General features: G+C 40.7%; 1 protein-coding gene across 2 annotated transcripts; it reads left to right on the plus strand.

The window, feature by feature from the left end:
• The first annotated feature begins 756 nt into the window (after positions 1-756).
• On the plus strand, positions 757-17,879 carry PLK4 (polo like kinase 4). 2 transcript variants are annotated; one of them, XM_086611534.1, is made up of 16 exons: positions 757-786; positions 1,690-1,785; positions 2,543-2,638; positions 2,733-2,847; positions 4,182-5,214; positions 7,265-7,365; positions 8,950-9,323; positions 10,208-10,312; positions 10,689-10,791; positions 11,588-11,737; positions 12,652-12,782; positions 13,548-13,639; positions 14,014-14,155; positions 15,857-15,997; positions 16,925-17,031; positions 17,780-17,879. In XM_086611534.1, exons 1-16 carry the CDS (start codon positions 757-759, stop codon positions 17,877-17,879), a joined length of 2,916 nt encoding a protein of 971 aa, XP_086467660.1. The 2 variants fall into 2 exon arrangements, with proteins under 2 accessions (XP_086467660.1, XP_086467661.1); XM_086611535.1 differs by lacking the exon at positions 757-786 and adding an exon at positions 1,462-1,542.
• The last annotated feature ends 302 nt before the right edge of the window (positions 17,880-18,181 follow it).

Below are 18,181 nucleotides of genomic sequence, written 5' to 3' on the forward strand. Positions count from 1 at the left end.
AGTATGTAAGGCAGTAAGCCAAAGGGAAGCCCTTAAACTTTGTGAGGGTCCACCCTAGAATTCAGCGCAGTTACTTAAAAATAATAACCAAGGAATAACAAAACCTCTGTATTGAGTGCGAGAGAGATACCCACGCGAGCGCAGCACTGTTCCTTTTACTAGGAGAGCTCACGTTCATCCACACCAGCCAGGAGCTGACCCTGCCAACTCGGTTCGGCCTTTCAGGCCTGAGGGCTGCAACCGAGGCGCCCGGTGCGCCCGGCAGCCCGGCCTCCCGCGGCAGCGGGCGGCCTGGAGGCTCTCCCTCCTCTGAAGAGAGACGCCTGGAACCACATCGAGCTGCCGGAAGCGGCTGTTTTTCAGCCGCCGGGCCGAGCCGACACACGGGCTGACGAGACCCCGCACGGGTCCCCTCACGGCCCAGCCCGCCACAGCGCATGCGCCGTAACGGCTGCCTGGGAAACGGGCACGCGCCCGCCTGCGCGCGCGCAGTGCTTCCCAGCCCGGCCGTGAGCGCCACGGGCGCCTCTGCGTGACGCGATTGCGTCAGACGCAGCCTCGACCCGGGGCGGGGCGGGGCGGAGGGGTAACGGCGCGATTTTTCAAAATGGAGGCGCCGGGGGAGGGGAGCGGCCGCCGGGCCCGGGAGCGAGCGGGCCTGGGCCGAGGCGGGCGGCGGAGGGCGCCGTGATGGAGAACCGCGGCCGAGGTCCTGAGGAGAACCCGTAGCAGGACCTGGGGAGGGCGGCCGGCGCCATGGCGACCTGCATTGGCGAGAAAATAGAGGTGCGGAGCGCAGCCCCCTGCCGCGGGCCCGCCCGGGGCCGCCCCGCCATTTGCCGGGGGCGCGGGGCTGGTGGCGGGGAGAGGCCGGGTGGGGGCTCGCCTCTTTCCCGGGCGGCTCGTTTGTGGGAGCCGGGGCTCCTCCCAGGCCCGCCCGCTCCTTCCCCCCTTCCCTCGAACGCGGCGCCGCGGGTCGTGGCGGGGCGGGCCCCGCGGGCGCCTGGCGGTGGGGCCGCCGGGGCAGTGGGCGCAGGGCCTCAGCTGGCCGGGCCCGGGCCCCTCTCCCGCTGCCCGCCGCGGGGCCGAGCCGTGAAGCCGCGTTTCCCCACCCAGGGGGGACCCGGCCCGGGCGGAGCGCCCCAGGCGGTGACCCCCAGCGGGAGCGCCGCAGCTCTGCCGCTGCGCACCGTGCGCGGGGAGCTCGGCCCCTGCGGGGCTTCGTGGCCCGTGCGGGCCCCAGGAAGCTGCCACGCAGCCGGGCTGCGGGAAGCTCCCGGCGCTGCGTGTTGGCGGGGCGGGCGGCGGTCGCTCCCCCGGCGCTGCCATGGCAGCGGGAGCAGGGGGCGGGCGGGAGAGTCCCCTGGGAGCGGCGGCGGGAAGGAAGGCGGCCGCGGCGGGAAGCAAGGCGGCTGCGCCGCGTCGCCCCGGGCAGCGGCAGCGGCAGTGCGAGCCGGGCGCCGCGCGGGGAGGACGATGCCGCGGGGGGTGCCGCCAGGTCCGGCCGCCGCCTGCCGCCGCGCCGCGGAGAGCTCCGTCCAGGTACGGGCCGGGCGCTGCGGGGGTGCCTGGGGGTTTGCTCGGCATCGGGGGTGCGGGAACGCCCATCTCCTGGGAGAGGCTGTGCACCGGGAGAGAGGCTTCAAAGCCTGGGCTGGGGTTGACGGCCGGGATTTGTTCGTGTTGCAGGATTTCAAGGTGGGGAACCTCCTGGGGAAAGGCTCCTTCGCAGGGGTCTACAGAGCAGTATCCCTGAAAACCGGTCTGGAAGTGGCAATCAAAATGGTAAGGCAGCCAGCCAAGGAAGTCTGTTTTCTAAGAGACTGGATAAGGGCAAGTCGAAACAGGTCGAGGTTGTGCGGTTGGGCATTCATGCCTGGATTGCTTGTTTGTATGTAATGGATATTAGGATTTGGTCCTGAAAGATGAAGTACAACCAAATAGACTGTATTGATAACTAATGGAAATGCTTATAGCACTATTAAAACAACTTAAGCTCAAGTATTCAACATTGGGTGGACAATCAGCCCTATAATTCTAGTTCAGAAATTTGTAACCACATAAATTTCATTTAGAGTCCATGTGGCTGGAGAGGTTCTGAAAAAAATGCTATGTAAAACTTTCCTCACTGTCAGGACAAACTTTGTGAAGGGAATTTACACATCACAGGTGCTCTGCCAAATTCAATTATATATAATACTTTTATTTAGCCACCTCTTTAGCATTGACTGTGCTTAGCATATCTGTCTGGCAAAATCAGAATTAGGTTTCTCTGCTTAAGTATTTCAGAAAACTTTCTAATTGGTGTTGGTATTGAAAATGTTAAACTTGTCTACATTCAGACAGCTGCGTGTTCTTCCCCCTGTCGATGATACTGGTTCATTAAAAGCATATAGTAGGTTAAACTATGTGAAAACTTGATTATATTTGGAAGTTTTCAGGCAAACCTACATTGAACATCTGAAATCTCAAGTTCATTTGAAACTAGCATGTACATAATCAATGTTCAGTGCTTGAAAAATATTCTGTGATCCATTTACAGATAGATAAAAAAGCCATGCACAAAGTTGGAATGGTACAGAGGGTTCAAAATGAGGTGAAAATACATTGTCAGCTAAAGCATCCATCCATACTTGAGGTAAGAATCATGGTTTTGTGGAGACGATTGTGTATGTGACTTGATGCATGATCTACAAAATGTATTTTTTTGTTGTTGTTGTTTTATGTTCTAGCTTTATAACTATTTTGAAGATAGCAACTATGTATACCTGATACTTGAGATGTGTCACAATGGTGAAATGAGCAGATACATAAAGAACAGAAAGAAACCCTTTTCGGAAGAAGAAGGTGAGATTTATTTTTTAATAGGTAGTGCTCTTTGTATTAATGTTTTGGCTTATTCAATAAATATTTAATTCTAGTGAAAGGATATTTAAAACTGCTATTGCTCTGAAGCAGTTTGTATAGCTTAAAATCCTGTAATAATTGATAATCTAGAGATTAATTACTATTATACATATTCAGTTTAATTTCTGTATACTTTTGTTTTCTGTTTATGCCATTTTACAGTAGCTTGTGCTATTTGGTGGTTAAAAAAAGAGACAGTGAATTTGTAGAGGTATATATAAGGTAGAGCTTACCTTTGTACATAAAATTATATTGCAGTATAGGACAAGACTGGGAAGTTCCACAGAGGAAAACTGGCAGCTTCACATCTACAGATTTGTTTTCTTTGTGTTATACCTCTTTACCTCAGTATTACTATATTTGAAAGCCTTCAAGATTATAGTTTGCCTTAACCGGTATCATTGGAAATATTTACTGTGTTCCAAGGTGTTTGAAAATGGAGATAATGCAGGTCGCTCTTGCTGGAGGGCTGAGTTAGCTACCCAATTTGACAAGCCATCTGGAATTTTTGAAGGGCTGGCAACTGAGGAGAAATTCTACTATGGTTTTACTTCTGTTTCTTATGGAAAGCATGGAAAATCCTAACTTTCCTTGACGGTTTATTCGAAGAGTAATTCTAAAACTTTTTGAATTGGCTATGTTACTCTTTTGAGTAGTGTTTTGAGCAAGAAGTCTTGCAAAAAAATCAATTGCAGTTATGAATTTGCTGTTTAATTTTCTTTCAGTTGAGAGAGAGGACTTCAGTAGAACATGGACCATGGAAAGCCTAATCAGAACAGTGCAATTAAAAAAAAAAAACCCAAACACCCAAACAAAACAAACACAAACCCCAACAAAACCAACCAACCAAACCCCCCAAAAAACCCCAAAACCTGAAAAAAAAAACCAAAAAAAAACAAACCAAAACAGCAAGCTGTTGTGTGTACTGTTTGAGAGCACAGCTGAAAAAGCTATTCTGGTTTCAGCTGATGTGGATTCAGTGGTTATTGCCTCTGCTGCTTCCAGACTTACCATGCTGGTCATCTCTTGAACAGTTCTTCCAGTTTACCTGCTTCTCTATCAGTTCCTTAGAACATAGTGGTGTCATATTGCTTAAAGCAAAAAGCAGAAAGTTGATTACATCTCATTAGCATGACACTGAAACATGCTTGTAATGTCCTCATTATTAAAAAAAAAAAAAAAGCAAGATCAACAGCAGATTTAGTTTGTTATCTTCACAGCTATGATTTCAGTTATGTGACTAAAACACTTAATATTTTTTGTTGTTTTGACAGCCCGACACTTCTTGCATCAAATTATCACGGGTATGCTGTATCTTCATTCTCATGGAATACTGCACCGGGACCTCACCCTTTCTAATATCTTACTCACCAATAATATGAATGTCAAGATTGCTGATTTTGGACTAGCAACGCAGCTGAAAATGCCTCATGAAAAGCATTACACCATGTGTGGAACTCCAAATTACATTTCTCCAGAGATAGCCACGAGGAGTCCACATGGACTTGAATCTGATGTGTGGTCTTTGGGCTGTATGTTTTACACTCTCCTTATTGGAAAGCCACCTTTTGACACTGACACAGTCAAGAACACGCTGAATAAAGTAGTGTTAGCAGATTATGAAATGCCAGCCTTCTTATCCAGAGAGGCACAAGACCTTATACATAGGTTGCTTCGCAAGAATCCAGCAGATCGTTTGAGTCTTTCCTCAGTGTTGGATCATCCCTTTATGTCCAGGTGTAACTCTGCACGGAGTAAAGATTCGGGAACTTCAGAAGATTCTATGGACAGTGGAAACGCAACCATCTCTACGACCTTCATGGGCTCTTCCAGCATCAGTACCAGTGGTTGCTTGAAGGACAAGAAGAAGCTGTTAGTTGGACAGCCACTCCCAAATAAAATTACTTTTTTTCCTAAAAGCAAGAATTCCAGTAATACTTCATCCGTAGACGGAAGTGGTTCTTTTCACCAGTGGGGAATTCAGGGAAAAGAAATTGGCATAACTGGCAGGGGAAGAACCATGCAACTTCCTGAAGAGCGACCACATTCACGCTACCTGCGAAGAGCCCACTCTTCAGATAGGTCTGGCACATCCCATAGTCAGACTCAAGGCATAACAAATATTGTTGAGAGATGTCACTCTTTGGAGCTGCTTTCTAAGCCTAAAGTAGGAACAAGGGAAAACACGGAATGCTTTTCACCTGCAAACAGCTATACTGATATAGGAGAAATATTTAAGGAGAAGACTTCCAGTAGTTCTGGTTCCTTTGAAGGGCAAACATCTCCACCTGTAAAAGATCAACCGCAGTAAGGATCAGTTTTTACTAAGATGAAACTTGGAGCTGCTGCATATGTTAAATGCATGACTTTTCCTGTAACTAAGCTGTCGTAAGTGCCCAAAGTCTCTGCACTTGTGGCTTGAATACCACATAGGAGAGGGAGATAGTTGATGCTGCTGCTACGTAGAGGTTTACTGCCCCACTGTCCCTGTCTTGAAGTTTGCAGATGCCGTGCATCAGCTGGTTGGATTGTAGCTTTTATTTGTTCTGGTAATACTCTGTTATTGACTTGTGTCCATGTGCAGCAAGTTGAGCCTTTCCTTCCCCACAGTAACTGTAGCAGGGAACCTTGCGAATTCTCCTTTGTAGAAGAGACCTGAGTTAGGACAGGAGGCATTCAGAGTGTTACTATGGATCGTTTTACTTGCTGCTCTGGCTTTTTTTTTTTTTCTGTTCATCTTTAACCATGCCTTATGCTTGGACAAGATAAAGGAAAAAAACCCATACGAATTAAGTACAAGATTAGGTGATGGATTATAACACTGGTGTACTGGAAAGGAAAATAACACTCAAAAATAACTATCTGAAACTTAGTTCTGTCCTTAGTTGTAGTTGCTGGGTGAAAATCCTGCCTTCTTTCCGTACATTGATGGGCTTCCCCAGCTGATAGAAACCAACTCTGGTGTCAAATCTGCAAGTGATGCTAGGATGTTTTCTGTGGTGGTGGAGGCCACATCTTTGCCTTCTGTGCACTGCTGTGCAACGAGGGCCCTTCTTTGTCACAAACTTAACCTGTCTACGCGCAGAAGTTTGCTTTGTTTTTTCCATCAGCAGAATCAAAGAACACTTTCCTCTTTTAACATAAGGCCTGTTGCATATCTTGATTCTCGTGTTTCTCTCCATGTTAATAGTGGCAGCTTTGTGTGATGGTTTCGTATGTTTTTCTTTTCGCAAAATCAGTTCAGGGAAGATGAAAACAAGCACTTTGCCCTGTAGAAAAAGTAAAAGGAGTAAGAGGCTTTTCTTGACATAAGCTTCTATTCAGCAAGTTCAATAGGCATATGCGTTCTTTCTAGTTTGAGAAATGTTTGATGAATCAAGAAATTACTTATACAAATGTTAACATAATGCTTACTTGTATTCCCCATGACTTTATGAAGTCACGCTGAATGTAAATGTGACAGAATACTAATATGAGTGTGGGAATTAACTGAATGGTTACTACTTTTTTTACATAGTTGATTATTAGGAGAACCTCTTACATCTGTAGTTAGCCTGCACAGCAATCTTAAATGCAAGGTTCTAAGACCTAAATTAGATGCTTATATTCTGTGGAGTGGTGTTTGTGTGGGTTTTTTTTTTGTGATAACTGAGTGCTTGCCAGTGCCAAAGTAGTCATCATCTCAAAAAGAACATGCAGACAGGCACAGGCTACAGAGATAGAAAACCTCCTGATTCTGCAGTAACTGGTTTTGTGTGTAATCTTTATTCTTCAACGTGTCGATTGTAGCTCAAGTTCACCTGTGACTACATATATGTCATTATTTAAAAAGCTGATAAAAAACCTCTATAATCTTTGGGATTTACTATATTTTATATAAAACTCAAATTATTCCAGGTGATAAGCTTGCCTACATATTTCAGTTGCATATTTGTTATGCTGAGTGAGATCCACTGAGGTCATGGGCATCATCCCTGTCTTCTCTGAGGTTGTTTCCTATACAGTGAATTAAGAACTAGATGTAGGAACAGCTGCTGCTGGCAGCATTATCAGTGGGGTTTTTTGTTCATCTTTGTCAGTTCCTAGAGTCTACTACTGAGTGCTAAAAGGCTTAAATTTGTGCTAAAAATTAATAATAACTTTTCATTCCATTTGGAAGCAATATCTTTTTTATGCTTTACCCAACGAACATTCCCCATGGAAAAAGCAGCATGTTCTATGCTATCTAGAGCTGCAAAATGCCACTTGCATGTCTTAAATCTTCTAAAAGTGTTGTGATTTCTGCAGCAGTAACATAATTTTTGTTGTGCAAGTGTCTGATGTAATCTTGATTACATGCGTAAATTTTATTTTGCAGCTCGAATTATCTCTGCCCAATGAAGCCCCAGGTTGGTTTGTTAGAGCAGAAGTCCCAGGCTGAAACAATGCAGCAGTGGCTTGGAAGCATGCAAACAAACGGTGTGTTACTAATCAGTTGTATATTTTTGCACTCCCGTTGGAGTAGTGACTTGTAACAGTTTCTGTGTTTTTCTTCTGTATTTTATTTCTTTAAACTTGTGACAGAAGGGATATCTGTATGGCCAAGTAACTATGATACCAGAGTGAAATGCTGGCATCGAAATAACAGCAATTGGATCTTAACACAGGTTACTGTAGACATACTTTTTTTTTTAAAAATGAAAAGCATGGGAGACCCTAAACTGACTTGTCACTGCAAAAAAATTGACACAGATATTGAACGAGGCAAAATGATTGCCGGCATCACTAAACTTGTAGAATCATTCTTAAGCAAGAAATATCCCATTGAAAACATTGTTTTGTTTTCTCTTTTGGATTAAGCTGTAATATTTTAATTTCCTGAGGTAGCAATTAGTTTCAGAAGGTTTTGTAGCTACTGTTCCTCTTAAGCTGTTGGGTTGGTATAATGAACTGTATGTAACTGCCTTCATAAGAGTGAAGAAATGGTACATTCGTTTTGAACACTTGGCTTCTTAAAACGAGGTCATTCTCTTCTTTTAGTATTTTAGCCAAAAAAAAAAGAGAAAACAATTCTAGAACCTACCATAATTATTCAGTTGTGACCTGAAATGTGTAGGTATAAATACATGACAAAAGATTGGTAGGTTGCTCAAAAGCCCTGTTAATTTAGTTGTACAAATGCACCTTAAGAGAAAAATGGGACTTCAGTGAATGAGAAAGATGATGAGGCTGCAGAAGGAGAGGTGGAGGAAAGGACAAAAGACACAGAAGGGAAGGAGGTGTTTTGTCATGCATCATGTTACATCATTTACAAATAATGTAATTTAATCATAAAACTAAATCACAAATCCATTCTGGCCTTTTTTGTTTTGGTATTACTGGACTCCTTCCTTTCCTGTCTCCGGAGAGCTGGAATTATATGACATATGGTCTGAATAATCCTACTTAATTTTTGGTTCCTTCTCAACTGTTCTGCAACATGGCAGGAGTGCAGCACTTTTGTGGGTGAGGTGAAAGTTCATCAAGGGCTTAAATATCAAAACTAGGGAAGCAGTTATAGGAAGTTGAAATATAAAAATAGGTTTTGTCTTTTAACAAGTGACTGGAAATAAAACAAGGGTTTTGGAGCATGCATTTAACATCTTGAGTACTTAAAATCTCTGGTTGATGCTAAAACATTAGTTAGATAACCTGAAGCTTAAATGAAACTTGGTACTCCTGGTTTTCTGAATAACAGGTAAAGTGTATTTCAACAGATTAAACTAATTCTTGTAAACTAATTCTTGTTCAAGTATCTATTTGAAATCTTAGTTATATGTTAAGACTGAAGGCCATCGTAACTGAAATCTAGTAAACAGTTTATTTCAAGTAACACTGGAATTTTGTTAGCCCTGGTCTTGTTTGGTACTAAAGTCATATCCTGGTTACTTGGATTGAGGATCGAAGAAATCCTGTTCTCCACTTAAATAAGCCTTCTAAGATAATATTTGAAAAGCTTTTAAAAACATAATAGCTTTTTTTCTGACTCTTTGAGTCTACAATGTACCTTTATGATGCTTTCAGTTCCGCTAGGACCACCTGCAGACCTACCTGGCAACAGTAATGCACATGGAGGTTTTCGGTATCATCTGGATGTGCAGCAAGATGCACCAAGAAATGCATGGAACACCTTAAAAGATAAAAGGAATCATGATGCATCTGTCGACTGTCCGCATTCTTTAAACCAGAGAAACCCAAGGAAATACATTCCTGGAGTTCTCTGCAAATCTGACACAATTCAACCATCTTCTACATGTGGCCTTTGGTCAGCTTCAGAAAAAAACCAAATGTGGGTCCAAGAACCAGCAGCACATCAGAAACCTACCCTGCGAAGTACAGTATCACCTCTCAACGCTCTCAGGCTAAAACCAATCAGGCAAAAAACAAAAAATGCAGTGGTGCGTATCAGTTCTTAAAATGGAAACAACTTAATTATTAAATATAGGGTGACTATCTCTTAAAAATCACTTGGTAAACTAGATGCATTTGTTTTTGTAAAGCTTTATCTATAATAATTTAATTCGAAGTTATATTAATAAGATGTATCTTGGTTTTCGTACATGGAATACTGTAACCTTGTGGCAACTTCCTGCAAATAGTGACATGGCATTGCTCCTACCTTCCAAGCGAAGAAACTGTAGATCGATATAACAAACATTAAATGCATATCTACCTCCTACAGTTCTAAAACTCTGTACTGCTCAGGTGTACAAGTTGGATGTTTAAACTTTCAACCTCTAACTATGTCAAACACATCACACCTTTACAGAGCAGATAAATGATTGGATTAGAAATGAAAATAGTCTTGCTCTCAGGTAAAAACTTGAATCTTTTTCCTATAGTGCTGCTTTTCCCCTGTCTTGTGGGTGGGAGAGCAAAGCAAATACCATTAATCCTTACTGAACACATGCATTTTCTGGTTGGTTTGTTCCCGGTATCACCCTTCTGCCTTTTGTTTCATTTCTTAGTCTTCCTCATCCTCTTCTGTTTCCCCCTGCCCCTCAGTTTGTTTTTTTTGAAAAAGAGCATAATAGAGCAGATGTGTCTTCATTTGATTTGGCGCTTAAGAAGCCGCACCCTCGCTGGCCAGGCTTGAACCTTCAGTTGCGTCAAAGCGTTCTGTTCTAATCGCACAAGGTACTGTGAGAATCACTTAGAAGTTTGCAGTGCATTCAAGGAAGAAGAAAATCTTTTTTTAAAACTTTTGTGGAAAGAAGTGCTATCTTATTTTGCCAGAAAGTAAAGGTCTTTTTGTTTAACTTGTATGTTTAATATATTTCAGGTGAGCATTTTAGATACTGGGGAAGTGTGTATGGAGTTTCTAAAAGAACACCATTCACAAGAACTTGTGAAAGAAGTTGTCAGAATATCTTGTGATGGAAGTGTGGTGAGTATGTTTTCAATTTCTTCACTGTTGTATAAAGGGCTTAGAGTATTCTGTTCTTTCCGAGTTGTGTTTTTTTTTTTGTTTAAGTGATTATTTGTTTGGAAATGCAATATACTCAGATGTAAACTCCTTTTTTCCCCTCTGTAGTACAGCCATACAAATATAGGTAGCAAGCAGTTATTTCAGAGCAAAATTGGACTTGACTTTTGGAACAGATGGAGTATTGTTGAAAAACTGCTGTTGTTAAATAATTACTTAGAGGAATAAAGCATCCATGGTAACTAATTAAACTGTGACTTTTTTCCATACCTGTTGAATTAAGGAGTGCTGTAGTAAGTTGCAACTGTGAACACTTTTTTTTCTTCCCTTTTTGTAGATTGCAGTTTATCATCCAAATGAAGGAAGAGGTTTCCTTCTTGATGACAGACCTCCTGCTCTTCCTGAAGACACCTGCATGTATAATTTTGACAACTTGCCAGGTAACCTGAAATTTATTCTAAAATTATGATGATTAATGTGATTTCTAGTGAATCTTGTTTGAGACTTTTTAGCTTTTAGCCATTACTTTTCAGGTAATTGTGAAGATAAAACTTTCAGAATAAGATTCAAATTATAGGTTAACTGGAAACTGTATTTTGAAACTTTACAAGAAAGTGTAAACTCACAGGTTTTAAGTTATTTTATATGGAAGTTTTAAGGAGTCACTCCTTTACATTTAGTATACTAAAATCAAAGCTTTCATATTCTTCGCGTTTGTATTGGAAACTGTTTAAATATGAATGGAAGAAATATTATCAAGCCAATTTTAAACCAGAGCAAGTTTACTTTGTGCTTCCTAATACTCATAACTTGAAGGGGAAGGGAAAAATATATACTCGAATGTGTTGAGAGAGTAATGTAGGCAGCTGAAGAACAAATATAAGCCAACTATAAGTTCTTAAGAGATAAGCAGGCTTCTCTACTAATTAGAGATCAAAGGCAGGATTTACTGAAAGCCAGGAAGCCAGCCGGACTGTGATATCTAGTTAAGTGGTATATGCAGCACTCTGACATGTTGTTTAGGTTCTGAATTAATTGAAGCTATTGAAAATGCACACTTTTCTAGAAGTTGATTGAAATAAGTCAGTTTCTTCGAACATACTTCTGTAAAGTACTTAAGTATTACTCACAACCTTCAGCTATCAAATATATATTTTAAATTTATTCTCTCCAAACTGGTGCACAGTGTCTCATCTGATGACTTTTTGATAAAAGTTTTTAAACTTTCTTTTTTAGAAAAGTACTGGAAAAAATACCAGTATGCAGCCAAGTTTGTGCAGTTGGTAAGAACAAAAACCCCCAAAGTTACATTCTATACGAGATATGCCAAGTGCATGTTGATGGAAAATTCACCCTCTGCAGATGTTGAAATTTGTTTTTATGATGGTATGTATTCATTTTTGCAGTTATGCCAATAGTTATATGATGTTACTAAAGCTGTACTAAAATATTTCCGAACAATGAACACTTCAGATTGAAGAAAATAGTAGAAACTTCTTTTTTAGCCACATGGCCCTTATTCTAGCACTTGCAGATCAGTTTTATTCATTAGTTCCTTACTGATATCTTCAGGGAGTAGATGATGCAAAAGTGTTATTTAAACTACACCTTGTGTATTATTCATCAGCTCCTCTTTGCATCTACATGTGGTAGTTAACCTGCTTAAATGGGCGTCCCTACTCCAAGCTTTCCATTGTTAACTGACGTAATGGTATTGCCAAGAACACTCACTGGAGACAGCAGCTGGCTGCCTTCTCCAGCTCTGCCCTTCATAAACAGACTGCACTGACAGTTGTTTTCTCAGTCCACTTTATTTCTACTGTCAACTAGTTTGTTTTGCCACACGCATAGACACACTACAACAGAATTTATGACCAAAAAACCCCAGACGATTTAACAGCTCTGCTGTTGAAAGAATGAGCATCTTGTCTAAAACTGTATTCAAATACTAATAGAGCCTACTTAAACAATTTTTTGGCAATACTGTTAGAGATGTTAATTTTGTCTCAGATTAATGTTTAGAAAGGTAGTTCTTAAAATATGTAATAAATGCATTATTCAGCCCATTTAAGTAGTGATCTTTTGTCCATAGAGGGCATTCCGTTAACATCACTGTTCCAATTTAAGTGGCTTTTTATTTCTGCTAGACATAGAGCTCATGCCGGAGTGGTTTTATTCTTGCAGTAATTAAGTCAGTGAGATACACTTCAGTAGAGTAGAATGTAATGGCAGAAATCTGTGTTTCATAGATGCTCATATTCTATACAATTCATGCTAGAAATTTTTACGTTCTTTTACAGGAGCAAAGATACACAAGACAGCTGGTATAACTCGTGTGATTGAAAAATCAGGGAAATCCTTCACTTTGAAAGGAGAAGGTGAAGCAGGTTTGAAGAAGGAAATACAAGTTTATATGGATCATGCAAATGAGGTAAACTGTTTTATATAAACCTTTACCAGTGCAAAGCAACTTTCTGAAAATTCAGTTTCTCTTTCACAAATGTGCTTCCAATGTTGCTTTTCATATTTCTTATTACACTAATAAGGAGGGATGATAAAGAAGAGCAAATATCAACGTAGAGGTAACAGAAATAATGCCTTACAATGAAGACTTAGAGGAAATCCTTAGTAGTGTGTAAAGCAGGTTTGCCAGTCTGCTGAAAGGATTAAACAGAACAGATGAAGCTGCTTTGTATGAGTTCAAAAAAAGCAAAACAAAACACACCAAAACCCACAAAAAACCCAAACATAAACCTGTAGATGTTTAACTGGCCTGCCTGCTGTGTTTTCCATCTCTTGTTTCATGTCACCCAATTAGCAGTCACAAGAGTAATTTTTTGTCTATGAACTTAGGAAACAGTAAAGATAGAGTACAAATTTCCTATTCAGTCTTACTTATGTTCTGTTATTTTCTGGACTAGAATTCAGGGGTCTTCTAGTCCTCTGTCTAGTCCTGCTAAAAAGGGAGGAGATGTGATTATTAAGAGTGTAATTCCAGATGTGCTGAAGCCATAAGGGAGTCCTGCTGTAGTATAGCTTTTTGAATCGCCTCCATGGTACGTGGTGCAGCTGTTATCAGTGTTCAGTACCATGGAAAAAAGTGTTTCCTTGTGGGACTCACCTGCCACACTGAACATGTATAAAATAGTTACATTGCTCTCACTTAAAAACTCTAACAAGCTCCTTATAATTCCAGGGACATCGTATATGCCTTGCACTGGAATCTGCTGTTTTGGAAGAAGAAAAAAGGAGTGAAAGTGTTCCATTTTTTCCAATAATTGTTGGAAGGTAATAGCTTCACTTGAAAATACTTTTGCATTTGTATGTTCCCACTAAGCAGCCTTATGCAGCTAATGTTTGCAGAAGTCAGGGTTGTTTAACAGAGGATTGCAGTCATCACCAAAATAAATATTAACTTCACATATGGACATCTTATTTTGGACCTGCAAAGCCTCCTTTGATAGTAGGACGACATACACTTGTGGATTTACACTAAACCAGGCTAATAGTTAGCATGTGTGAAAACAATCCTGCAGAAGACTGGTGCCATCAAGTGCTTTGTACAGTCCATGGTAGACTGAAGGAAAAGCTACGTCTCCTCACTTGTTTCTTTAATCCCTTTTGGACAGACCTTTTCCCAGTTTGTCTTATTATTTTTCCAGAAAACCTGGCAATACTGAATCGCCACAGGCTGTAGCACCTCCGTTGTCGGACAATACAAACTGTTCAAAAGAAGTTATGGCGCTGGATAGAAATATAGCTGCCAGTTCTACTCCAGTTCAAACTCCAAACTGTACTCCTTCTGTAAGTACATAAGAACATACAGTGGAGACTACTGTCCGGTAGGAATTCAAAGATTGTTGTTTTATTTGAACTGAAGGAATTACGTTTGTATGGACATAGGCTTTTATTAGCCATTTGTGGGCATCTGGTCTAGAAATGTTAACTCTGGTTTCAACAAACTTTTGATATCTGCATTTAAGATCAGCTGAAAAATCCAAATCCTCCAAAACTTCACCACAAATGTCTCCTTGGAACACAGTTTGAAAATTGCTTATTCATGTTACACAGCACAGTGTTCAGTTTGTTTCGGAGAGCTCTGGTGTGCCTCAGGCCTGTATATCAAATGGCAGTCACAAAGGATATTGGCACTTGAGGCTACTGTTCTGAAATAATCAAGTGTTGGGGTGTATTTAAAAAAAAAGTAAGTGTAGCTATACGTACAGTGACCAAGGTGGTGTGTGCCATTTCATCTAGTTTGTTTCAAAGATCCACCACTGCATCCCAGCCCTGATGCAGCTTCCTCACCTGGCTGAATTCCACTAGGGTCTTGGCACACTGAGTTTGTATCATCCTAACTTTGTTGGATTTATGTGGGTCTGCATCTCTCTTTGATTGTGTAGCACTTGTCCTTAGTGCACACTCTGCCTGTTTTTGCTTGACTGAAACGAACCTGGCCACAAAAATTCCTTAGGGCTTCAGTACTAGGGTTGATTTTTACTCTGACTTAAGATTACCCATCAGCCCAGTTCTTGAGGGTTCAGCATTCAAACTAATTCTTTTTGTTGTATAGCAAACACTTAGGTCTTTAAGACTTCCACTGTTTATTTTCTCTTCTGAAGTTTGTATTTCTAAGTAAAATAACACAATATCTGGTTGCCTTTTCATGTCACTCTTGACTGTCAGTTTCTTTATACTTGACCTAGACTTGTAGATCCTGAGGTACAGCTTGTTGTTTCTTTCAGGTTCCTCTAATTATCTGGATCCTGATCTCTTTCCTGACCAAGCTCTCCTGTTTGAGACATCCCCTGACTTGCATCTTTTCACTGAACCCTGAATCTTAAATACTGCTAAGCACACCACGTCATCTCTGTGACTACGGGAGGAAGTATCTGAGTAGTAGAGCTTTTATAGAAGCAGGCATGTTCCTCCTAGACTGTAGTGGTGGTGTTGTCCTAAAGGCTTCCAATGTTCCTTCCTCTGCTATTCTTAATTCATCACTTTTGTCTCTCTAAACCTGTAACATAGTCTGTATGTGCTGTAGAACTCACCTATTGAAGTTTAATATTCTGGTTTCCAATTAATAGCAACATCCATATTTTTGTAAAATATTGGCCAAGTGGTCATCTGAATGAGGGCTACTTTATACTCTAATCTAGCATGTGCTGAATGTTATTCCTGAAGATGGACAAGGTTTTCTGATGGTCAAATAAGGAAAAATGGAGTTTAAGTAGAAAAAGTCTGCTTAGGGAAAGCGATTCCTTTATGAGTACAGGGAAGTGGTAGAAAAACTGTCTTAATGCTGAGGAAGTTGTATGAAAGCCTGTGGGGCTTTTATAATGTAATGTTATGAAATGAAGCATATGGGCTAAATCTGTCTATATGAAAAGATAAAAATATTAAAACAGGTGGTAACTGACCACTAGAGCTGGTACACAATCAGATGGATTAACACTAATCCTAATTTGGATTAATTAAAAAGGCTGCTAATACTGTGTGTTTCAGGTGGTGTCATATGAAAAGTCTACATTTATGACCAACACTACTGAAACTACGTGCTCCTCTGTCCATCAAACAGAATGCAGTCCAAATTCAGCCCAACTTTTAAAATCTGTCTTTGTGAAAAATGTTGGTTGGGCTTCTCAGGTGAGAAATGAGTACTGATAAAGAAGGGAAGTCTGTTCTTTTTGCCTATTAAACTTGAGATATGTATTTTTAAGTCATTAACTTTAAACTTGGTTTTTGAGGAATACATTCAGTTGTGCTCTGCTACAGTTTAAATCTGAAAATTGGTATGTGGAAAGATGTTTCCAAATAAGCGTCTTAGGTAAATACCATGGTGAACTACCTAAGTAGAAGCCAAAATAATAGTTCAGTATTTCAGTTATCACAATTATCCTGTGGTGGTTATTGCCTGTTTCAGTGTCTTCTGTCATTTAGTGTGACTAGAGTAAAAAACTGAAGCTGTTAAAACTCTCTCTGTTCACTAATGCAGATGTGAAAGTGTCAGGACAGTGTTTTTAACAGATAAATGCCAGATCTGTACAAGAAGAGTCGATCTGCTTATACAACAGGAAAAGCTGTTTCCTTACAGGGAAATTTTTCCTCTGCTTTTCTGTGGAACCAGCTTGAGATTTAAAAAATGGTTGTCTGCAATCCAGATAAAGTAAGCTTCCTGTCCTAACAGAAAAAGTTTGCTATATATATCTCTATATGAAAACTTTAAAATTTATATAGCTGTGAACTCTCACAAATGGGCCTTCTATTTTACGTTTGGTCCTATTTAAAATTTCCTTAGGAGTGGTTAAGCTGAAGGTACTTCTTTCTTTAACTCCCATTGAAAAGGATGACTAAAGCTGAGTATCTGAAGCCCTAGGAAGTCTGATTCTTGAGACTGCATGAGCCTCCTGACTCCAAAGTAGTATACAGGCAATTTATCTTTAAAAGACTGACCAAGATACTGAACTCACTTAAGCAATTCTGAAAAACTTTCAGCTTCGATCATCAGAAAATTCTCGGTGTGTAATCTTGTTATTTTATGTCCTCAAACTAAAATGCAACTTCTCTTGTTAGCTGACCAGTGGAGCAGTATGGGTTCAGTTTAATGATGGATCCCAACTGGTAGCCCAAGCAGGTGTTTCTTCTATCACTTACACCTCTCCAGATGGCCAGACCACTAGGTGAGTCTACTACTGCTGTAAAAATTGTGCAGTTGAGTTCAGTTTACACTCAGGGCAAGGCTGTTACATGTAAGGGAAACTTCATGGCCGCTATTTGTTTTGTTTTGTGAATATTAAAACTTAGCTTTTCAGTCCCTTTGCAGTTGAGCAGCTTATAAGCTTAACAAAGAGAAACACCTATAGCTTTGAGCTCTGGATAACAAATGAATAAAAAAAAAGCTGGGAATGCATCTCCTGGGGCTCCAGAGTATAACTGCTATTCAGGTATAGTATTTAAAAGAGTGGTGGTGGGAAGTAAGGTTTTAATACTTTTTTTTTCCCCCTTATTCTGGGTTACTACTAGAGAGCATGTCAACATTGATGCGTAGACCTGAAGTGCTCAGGTGAAGTTTTTGGTGTCTTTTGGACACCAGGCACTTGCTGTACTAATACAGCTGTTCAGCAACACGCTTTCTCTGTGCCAAGTTCAAGACAGTAATACACAGTCTGTTCAGGTATCACTACAGCTTTAAACAGCCTTTAGATGTTTTCTTAATCTGAAACACTTTTTCAGTTAAACACACACAGGGAAGGGGGCGGCCTAGATTTAAGCCATCGAGCTCCAATTAATGTGTCTAGATACACTTAAAACCTACTTGACTTAGTGGTTTGCCTACTCACAGGCAATTTTTGAAATAATTATGCTGTCCTGAAATAAAACTAATTATTTCAAGCATCTAAATCTTTCTGTGCTTATTTGCCTTTCTAGGTATGGAGAAAATGATAAGTTGCCAGAATACATCAAAGAGAAGCTGCATTGTCTGTCTTCTATTCTTGTGATGTTTACCAATCCAGCTGGTCCCCACTGATTAAAGCAAAGCAGGCATAGGACACAACAGCTCAATAAACTCACTGACTGCCTTTCAAGTAGAGTGACTGATCGTACTCGGCTTATGCAGAAATTCTTCCAAAAGCTGGTAAAAAAATTAGGAAGGGAGGAAGGGTTGCTCTATTTGTGTTGCAAATTGCTTGTAAAGTATCATACAACACATTTCTCATCAAAATGATAACTTGCTCAAGCAAGACTTTGAGCAACTCACTTCTAGATAGCATCAACTCTTTTGAAACAATCTGAATCTGTTTTTTTTTTGTTTGTTTTTCTTCAGCCCAC

This window comes from Tauraco erythrolophus, chromosome 5, assembly GCF_009769465.1.
Source record: "Tauraco erythrolophus isolate bTauEry1 chromosome 5, bTauEry1.pri, whole genome shotgun sequence".
NCBI classification, from domain to species: Eukaryota; Metazoa; Chordata; class Aves; order Musophagiformes; family Musophagidae; genus Tauraco; species Tauraco erythrolophus.